Source organism: Protobothrops mucrosquamatus, unplaced genomic scaffold (assembly GCF_001527695.2).
Source record: "Protobothrops mucrosquamatus isolate PMUCROS unplaced genomic scaffold, P.Mucros_1.0 scaffold9774, whole genome shotgun sequence".
NCBI classification, from domain to species: Eukaryota; Metazoa; Chordata; class Lepidosauria; order Squamata; family Viperidae; genus Protobothrops; species Protobothrops mucrosquamatus.
In genome coordinates this window covers 1-9,799 of record NW_015395562.1, presented here as the reverse complement: position 1 = coordinate 9,799, position 9,799 = coordinate 1, and the positions used below count along the sequence as shown (strand labels likewise).

The window sequence follows — 9,799 nt, the reverse complement described above, 5'->3', positions numbered from 1 at the left end:
GTTGTAAGTCACTTTTTTCATGCCACCATAACTGAACAGTTGCTAAAGGAATGGTCATAAGTTAGGGACTACTTGTCATTTTCTAGAAAGAAAGGTCCTTGAATATTGGATCCTTTCTGTCACTGCACACAGATCTACCAAACTGGCATTCTAAATTCAAGTTCATGGTGTCATTATATTTGAGAGAGAAAAAATAATACGAATATTTGGGCATCTCATTAACTCATTTATTGGTTAAGCAACTGATAAACAGAAACTTAGTACAATTTAAATTTTTCAACTTTCACATTTGATATTTAAATCAACAATTTCAGACTATGATCCAGAGTAATAGTACTTGGGGCTAAAATCCAACTATTTTACCAGTAAAGTTTTGTTATGAAACACTGAGCAAAGTATTATTCTGTACTATTATTATTATATTTACTAGATTAAATGCTACTGTATAGTTAAAATTATATAATTATAGGTGAATTTAATATTAAAACAAATAGTTACCCCTTATGAACGTAGGTAGTAGCATTATCTGGCTCAAGATCAATACATTTATCATACATATCGTCAGCTTTGCCAAACTGCTGTTGGTCTGTTAATGCCTGCATGGAGACACAATAACAACATAGCTCATCCATGAATGAGTGTTTTACAACAGCCTAATAATAAATGAAATATTTTTATTATTAAATTTATATGCCACCCATCTCACTATCTAAAGCAACTCTGGCCATCTTACAATACAATAAAAACACAAATATACATATATTTAAAACATTAACATTAATAGGAATAAGATAAAATTAGGAATTAAATACCCAAGAGGTATGGAGGTGGGATCTTACTCCACCGATCACCTCCAGCATAAAGTGACCCCACTGGTGTACCAGGCTAATCAGCAAAGCCAGGTTCTGAGGCCCTTCTGGAAGGCCAGGAGTTGGAGGCATATCTCCCTTCCAGTGGCAAGATGTCCTAAAAAGCGGGGAATATCACAGAAAAGGCTCCTTTTCCAAGAGCCTGTGAGCTGGAATTCCTTGACTGACAGAGTCAGTAGCACACCCCTTCTGCCAGAATGAATGGGACAGGCCAATCCTATTCCTCAGGAAACAGAACTATACTATGAAGGGCTTTAAAGGTAATAACCAACACCTTGAATTGGACCAAGAAGCAAACCGGCAGCCAGTGCAGCTTGCATAACAGCAGTGTTACATGTGTCACTCTAGGGTCCTCTAGAACTGTCCGCATAGCTGGGTTCTGTAAAATTGTAGCTTCCAAATACTCTTCAAGGGTAGCCCTATATAGAATGCAGTGGAGTACTCCAAACAAAAGATGATCAGAGTGGGAGGAACTGAGCACAGGACTCATTTTTCAGGAAAGGATACAGCAAAGACTCTCCTACCCATGACTGCTCTTTGGGCAGGAGTCATTGAGTCTAGGAGAATCTCTATGTTGTGCATGGGTCTGTCTGGGCAGTGCAACCCCATCCAGAATGAAAGTTGCTAAACTCCCAGATCCCTCACACCTATAGCCACTCAGTGTTGGCGGAGTCCAGCTGAAGTCTGTTGTCCCCCATCCAGATCCCTTCAACCTCCAGGGATTGCAAAAGGGCAATGACAGTAACACTTGGGTCACTCGGGACAGAGATATAATGTTGAGCATCATCAGCACCCTGATGATACTTCATCCTGTGATGTCGGATGATCTCACCCAGTGGCTTTATGAAGATATTTTAAAAGACCATATAGACTACTAAGTACTAAGCCCATCATAAAGGAGCTGTGGGCTGGACCTGCTACGATTAGGACCGACCTTGGTAAAAGGAGCCAAAATCCCACTCTCATCTACAAATACGTTAAATTCTGTTTCTGACGCATAACCAGGTTTGAAACCCAATTGAAAGGGTTTCAGATAATCCATTTCATCCAGGGCCCCCTGAAACTGCCATGCTAGGTTCTCCTAATATAGTTCTTTAGTAATTAGCACTTGCATATATTTTGCATGATCCCCTACTCTGTTTTGCATGTAACATCTCTTACAAGAATATTTGGTACTGAACTGGTTCATGATAGCACATGAGATTTTTTAATAAGGAACTAAAGGAATTATGTACCTGGGCATACAATGCATAACCTTCAGCACACTTTGGAAATTTCTTAATAACATCCTCAAAACCTTTCATTGCTGCTTGTACTTGAGAAGTATTATTTCCAGTATAGGCTTGACGGTACTGCAAAGAAAAATAATTATTGAGTTAAAAAATAAAGCTTTAGTAGAAAGCCTACAAACTCACTCTCATGTATTTGTTAAGTGTAACTTCTAAACTTGCTACAAGTGATATTATTTTGCCAAGCTGCTTGTGAGATTACCTTACAATAAAGCCTAATAAACTTTCAAATACTCACCAAAGCAAAACATTTCTGTGCCTGTGCCAAAGCAGAATCTGGGCGCAAACGGATACATTCATCAAAATCTTCTACAGCTTCTTCTACACGGTCAAGCAAAATTTTTAGCTGAAAAAGACAAAAAAACTTCAGCATAATTCTATTAAATGAAAGTAAAATCACCACTGCAATACAGTTAAAACATATTGACTCAACCTGTATTACATGACTGAATTCTTCAGAACCCTAGCAGATTATATGTAGCATCTTTTTAATGTCATTAATATTAAACTTGTACCTCTACCAGGATACTGACGAATGTAGGATTATCACTTCAATATGCATAATTCAGTACACAGTTATAGAAGTTACCATTTAATATTTTCTGTCACGATTTTTCTTCTGGAGTTATCCATACAATGAAACATATTAAGGTGGAAGAATAATCTCTACCTGTCCTCTATGATGATAAACATCCGCGTTCTGAGGATCAATATCAGCAGCCATATTAAAGTCTTGAGTAGAGAGTAAAGGCTGTTGCTGCTGCATATACATACTTCCTCGTTTGATGAGGGCATTAGCACGAAGCTGTTGAGAAGAATTAAAGCTATTATGCATTTCTTTTCCTAAATAAGATATTTCAGTTTTATTACAGAAGTATCTCTTTGACAGTCTCTTTTTACATTTGAAAACTTCTTTGCACAGGTAAAATGTTAAGCCTCTTCTTTAGGAGTTTTTCCTCCCTGTCACAAACTGGCTTGCGCACAATGCTGGAGAAACGTATGCCCATTATTTCCCCAAATAATACCATCTCTAATTCATAGAGCTTCTACACCCTCGATTGCTAGTATCCCGCCAATGAAAATAGATACTCATTGGAATTAAAACACATCACACATAGTCTAAACCAGTAACTACAGAAAGCATATCAGCAGTGGACTTAGACTGATATACTTTACTGCAGTCAAGGGTCATCAGCAGTTACAGGATCTCCAAGAAGAGGCAGCAAAAAAGGATGATACAGCAAACAGAATTATTTCCAGGCCAGGAAAAAAGTGACTGCAAGATTTTATCAAAAGCAACATTTGAGAAATGGAATGGTTGAAGGAACTGACTATTTGCTACAATAAATATTGAACAAGAAACACTACATTCTGAATTTTAGAGCAAAAAGTTAATCCTGTTATACTCTCATAACTCTCATAGGCAACTCTAGGGGCAAAGTGGAAACTAGAAAAAAAAAAGTATTTTTCAGCCCACCGTAGAATATCTCCAATTGCTTGCCTAGGGCACAGGTCGGCAACCTGCAGCTCCGGAGCCATGTGTGGCTCTTTGAGCCTTCTCCTGCGGCTCCCAGCCTCCTCTGCAGAGAGAGAGACAGAGACAGAGAGAGGCACTTGAGCTTCCCTGCTCTCTCTTTCTCTGTGTGTGTGTGTAAAAAAGAGAGTTGTTCTCCGATGAGCTGACAAGCTTATTGGGTGGGGCTCCTCCCTTTGCTGCGTCTCTGCAGGAAGCAGGAAGGGCCGGAGAGAGCCAGCCCAATAATGTGTGTCAGCTTGTTGCAGAACAGCCTGAAGCCAGCTTGCCAGTGAACAGAAGATTGGAGAGAGGGGGGGGAGAGAGAGAGGAAAGAAAGAGAGAGGGAGGAAAGAGAGGGAGAGAGAGGGGGGAGAGAGAGAGAAAGAGAGGAAAGAGAAAGGGAGAGAGGGAGAAAAAGAGGAGAGAAAAAGAGAAAAGAGAAAGAGAAAAAAGAGAGAAAGGGGGGGGAGAAAGAGAGAGGGAGAGAAAAAGAAAAGAGAGGGAGAGAGAAGGAGAGAGAGTGTGAAAAAGAGGGAGAAGAGGGGAGGAAAGAGAGAGAGAGAGAGGGAGGAAAGAGAGAGGAAAGAGGGAGAGAGAGAGAGAGAGAGGGAGAGGGAGAGAGAGAGAGAGAGAGAGAGAGAGAGAGAGAGAGAGAGAGAGAGAGAGAGAGAGAGAGAGAGAGAGAGAGAACTCATGCACAGCAGCCTCTATTTCTTTTTAATTAAACTTTTCAATCAAGGTTCCTACCCCTTGTGCGCACGCGCACACAAGTTTTGCGGCTCCCAGTGTTTTTTTTTTCCTCTGGGAAACAGATCCATGTGGCTCTTTCAGTGTTTAAAGTTGCAGACCCCTGGCCTAGGATTATCAGAATTACAGGGTTGCCCTCAGCACACTTCTCATTGAGAGGGGAGGAATTTTTGCAAACTTCACATTTGCCCTAAACATTTGATCTCCCCTGAAAACCCCATGAAATAGAACTGGGGATAATAAGAGAATAACAGAATCAGTTTTCTTCTTGAATGTCACTATCACCACTAAGAAATGTGTTTGAAATCTATAAATGCTTACCTTTACATTTGCATCTTCCATAACAATAACCTGATTCAAATCAGGTTTGGCAGCATTTGCATTACCAATAAGTAAATAGAATGTAGCTCTTAACAGCAAGGCTTCTGCCATATATTTTCCTTTAGCTTCAATTTCTTTAGTACACTCACTAATTATTTTGTCATAGTTTTCTTCCTCCATATATTTCTTTGCCTTTAAATAGCCACAGCTAAAAGAAATATGTAAAGCAGTTATTAATACGCAAGAGAAATGTTTCTGTAGTTCTAATCAAATCATATACAAGTTCTTTGTGAAAACCCACCAAATAAAATTCTCTTTATATATTTTGCAATAGTATTGGAATGGCCAGATTCTAGTAATTCCCAATGGATATATAAGACTATGCTGAACCAAGAAATTCTAAATATGTGCAAATATGTCTGTTTCTACAAACTTTCTATTTATTATTATTTTATTTATTTAAAATATTTAGATAGCCACCCATCTTCTAATCAACTCTGGGCAGCTCCTAATCAAAAGGATTGGGATTTGGTTAATTGGGTAGCTCCCAATTAAAAAGATTGTCATATACATTTTACAGAGCCATATTCTTACCTTAAGCAAAACTAAGCAAGCTGAATTGCTTGTGCATTTGATAGTTTCTATAAAACTAGATTTCAAATATTCTGTCATTAACTTTAAAAACAAATTGTAAGTATTTGAACAATCATTCAAAATTATAAGAAAGTATTGTGTTTATTCCATTTGTTTTACTACAGAAATCTCCTATAGCAGGAACAATCTGATGTATTTTGAATTCACAATTCTCATAAGTCCTAAAAAAGCTCTGGATTCACAATTCCCATAAATTATGGCCCCCAGTTGGTTTAAAACAACAAACCACACCTTCAAACCTCAGCTTTAATCATTGTTAAGGCCAACAGAGATTATGGTGATAGCAAATGTATTTATGATACAATGCAGATACAACTATCGGGAGCACTATGTCCATACCAGCATATTTAATCAGCAATAAAAAAGGTATTTTACAGACCCAAAGGTGTTTTTTCAAAAGGCAACTGAACTTTTTTCCCCCTTGAAGACGTTTCGCTTCTCATCCAAAAACTTCTTCAGTTGCCTTTTGAAAAAGCACCTTTGAGACAATCGTAATTTGGATGACTGAGAATCTCCAGAATCTCTTTATAGTCACTTCAAAATGAGTTGGGTGACAAATAAATTTAATAAAGAATTAAATAAAATATCAAATCAGACAAATGGACCATTGTTCTTAGTACTGTATATTCTGATACGAAAAGTCTAGCATTTCAGTTAGAAGTTTCTTGCTACAGACTGAGTATCAGCTACAGGTAGAGAGCCATGTGCTATAATAGTGAGTTCCAAATTATGCATGGAATTTTAACTGAAGTGAATGGCCAAAAATGTACAATCCTGCAAAATTTGTGAGGGTAAACTTAGGAATTCATTTCTTCATACCCGTTTTCTTTTACTTTCTATTCCATCCCAGACTCTTTCCCATTCCTGAATTTTGTCTTCCCCACTCCTAACTATCCTAGTATCTCCTTGATGTAACAGCAAACAGCATAGGAGTCCCCAACTCTTGGGCCGTGGCCAGTTCAGAACCGGGCCGCACGAGCAGTGGGTGGTTGCGTGTCTGCCACTCACACAAAACCATCCCCTTTCCCCCCCGCCAGGCCAAGCTGGAAAGGTTGAGGACCGCTAGCATAGAAGACTGTCTAACCTCTCGCTTCTCCCAATTCTATAGGTGCTTCTTGGTCTGGAACACAGAGTGGGATTTCAACAGCCATCTCCTTTGGCATTGCCCAGTCCGCCGCTCTCCTCTGAAAATCAATTATCCCCCACTGAATGACTTTTCAGAGTTCTGTTATTAAATCTGGCCACAGTAAGCTAAACATAAGCTGCCTCTCACAGTGAGTGAAAGCTCTTATTGTATATCTACATAACCTCATTTCTCTTTCAAAAAATACAATAAATGGCAGCAAAAATAATGTGTTATATTTATGTACCATTGCTTAACTGCTCGGTCACTTACTTTTCTTTTATTATGGAGGCCTCTCCTTCTTTATCTTTATCTTCATCAGATTTCTCTTCCCTTAGAAGAGGCTGAGATATAATGTCATCTGTGAAAGAGCTGAAGTAAGATTTGATAAACTGTGGTGAAGGCATCAAGGGTTCCCGGTTCTACAAAAAGGCAAACATAGATAGCTTGAAAAAGGCAAACCAACCAACACTATTAAAGAAATAAACTATCAGATTATGTTCAGAATTTAGCTGTAAATATAGCCAACAGGATACTTTTTTTATTTCTAAACAGCCTGAACCTTTCTTCCAATTATTAGCTTTTTCATCCTTTCTGATTTTCTCCGAGCCCAAGATTCCATTCCAGTTAAGAAAGTGTTAAAGAAGCCATTCTCAAGAATATTCATTCAATTGAAATGTTTCTGTCATTATTTAAATCCCTGGTAAAAAGATCCTCTTTTTTGCAATATTGGTGTATTGACTTAACAGATATTTCTATGATGCACAAACTTTTAAAAACATGCATTGAGAGCTATTTCATTTAACAATGATCCTTTATATCCAAGATCCTACTAAAAATTACCTTAAGTTTATTTAAAAAGAATAATAACATTCTTTTCAAGTAGCCCTTTTCCATTTCTCTTCCATTTGTCCCTGGTATTGTGGTAAGCTCCAAGTTTTGGTGCATTTTTCTTCCCCGCAAAGCTACATATTGATAGTTCTTGACTTACAACCATAACTGGAACCGGAATCTTGGTCAATGAACAAGATGCTCATTAAATGAGATGTCACATGATTGTTCAGCTGAACTACCGCAATCCCTACCCTACCCTACCCTACCCTACCCATTAAGCAGTCTCGTGGGTTGTTAAGAGAACAGAGTTCCAGATAAGGAGCAGGGGATGCTTTGGGAGTGAGGGATGGGGAGATTCTAGGAGGCTCTGTTCAAGAAATAAAAATCCTTCCTGCTGAAATCCAAGCACAATTTCCAGTCCCTGAGTGAAGTGCATTGTCTTGCCAGACTTCTTTGTCCCACATAAGACCTCCGACAACCCTTACTTTACTGTGCTATCTCTCTGCTTAGATTTTCCCTCCTCTCGTCTTTGGGGGATGGCAGAAAGAGCTGCCTATCAAATAAATTCAGTTCTCCTCCACACTCAAAAGTAAAATCCTCCGATGAGGTGCAGGAACGAAATTCAAATCTTCATGATTGGAGCTACATTTCTGCACCCTGCCGAAGTTCAGCACATAGCTCTTTAGTCAGCTCCCAGAGATGAGAGAGGGAATCCTCTTGGCTGGTAGGACCTTCCTTGCTGGCTTCCCCATTGACTTTTTTGAAGCCAACAGAGAAATTCCAAATAACGATAGGATAAATATATATATATAAAATGCAATATACTGTGACAGATGGGAGTGCTTTATGAGTTACCATAATTCTGGACCATTGTTAAATGAATGGTGTTAAATTGAAGACTACCTGTATAGACTAGAGAATTTCAAATTGACTTCTAGTGTGGTAATTTTAAGTACTCTAGACTTTTGATTTATTTTAAATGAGACACTTCTGTTGAAATGATACATGTATCTATGTGTATCTCTTTTTATATATGTGGGATGCTTCTCATATACATACTTCTCATATTTACATGCATAAACTTGTGCCATGGCAGTCAACTGTTTTTCATGCCTTCAAGCAGTAATTAAAGGTCAAATTTAAATATTTGATAGCTGCAAAACACATTCTAAAACCTGAGTGTCATTTTAGTGACTTATAGTACATAATCAAAAGAAGATCTGAGTTAATAATACTCCAATTTGCTCATATGAATTCTATGACATTTCATTGATAACATTAATACTACAAAAAAAAGAATTGTATTTTGAATATTCTTGCAACTTTACCAGCACAGCTATATTCCTGTAACCATTTAAGAAAGCTAATGCTTTATCATTTATTATATAGAACAAATCATACCTTATATTTCTCTTTGGCTTTTTCTTTCCCAAGAAGTTTAAGAACTTTATCAGCTAGCAACATACTTTGCTGATTTTGAAAGCCCTCTAAAATGCAAACTGCAGTAACATCTGGAAACATAAAAGAGAAATTTCTAATCCATTAGTTCTTGAAATGCTACCTAGGGAACGCCTACCAAGTACATTTATATCCCACTAAACAATTAGCCTGATGTTAGAGATGTCCAAGGCTGAGCCCAAGGGAAAGGTCAAATGTATCATTAGTCTCCAGTCCATTTGTGTCCACAAGAGATCTAAGCCCAGCTCACCTTGAATTCCATTGATTCTTACCTACCACCAATTTGCTTTGACCGTTAGTAGTTCAGATTCTTGTAGAGAGCTTTAGCATACAATAAACCTGTATATTCATTTGAACTGCCTGAACTCCTGATTTCCTGTGCCTGACACCTATACAAATTTTATTCCCAAATCACCCTCTCCAAATTCTCACATCATTGGGTGCTTGAAGAACAGACTTTTTATTTAATGTTTAAACAATCTTTCTGTTTAATAATGATAATGATACACGTACAGAATACTCACCTTCTAAACATTCTTTTTTGTTATCTAGTTTCTCATGTGCTTTTGCACGCCTAAAAAGTGCTTTCACATATCTGGGATTAAGTTCAACTGCCTTTGTGCAGTCCTGGGCCACTTCTTTCCATTTTTGCTGTAGATACAAAAATAACTAATTAAAGAGAACCTATTTCCTCAAACAACAACAAAAGTAATACCACTGTAGATTTCTAATACTTGAAGCATAACTATTATACTGTTTTGTTTTAGCTTTCAATAGAAAAAATATATGGAATACAGCTGCTTAACTTACTCAAAACCTTTTAAAATATATATGCAAGTTATAAGTTATCAGAGAACACTTCCAATGAGAATCCAATGAGTGTTATTAAATTATGTATATTATACAGGTAATACTCAGTAATCATTCTTCAGTGACCATGGCATTGAACAAAGGGATTTCTGACTGGTCCCTGAGATTAGAGTAGTTG

At 37.7% G+C, this 9,799-nt stretch overlaps 1 protein-coding gene across 1 annotated transcript; it reads right to left on the bottom strand.

Moving 5' to 3' along the window:
• Window positions 1-494: 494 nt before the first annotated feature.
• LOC107301058 (mitochondrial import receptor subunit TOM70-like) lies at window positions 495-9,462 on the bottom strand (the record flags this gene model as incomplete). The annotated part of the gene is made up of 8 exons (XM_015830326.1): window positions 495-596; window positions 2,105-2,221; window positions 2,397-2,504; window positions 2,829-2,963; window positions 4,743-4,950; window positions 6,793-6,941; window positions 8,755-8,864; window positions 9,336-9,462. Coding segments are annotated over 8 exons (1,056 nt in total), but the record flags the coding sequence as incomplete, so codon positions are not given.
• Between the last annotated feature and the right edge of the window lie 337 nt (window positions 9,463-9,799).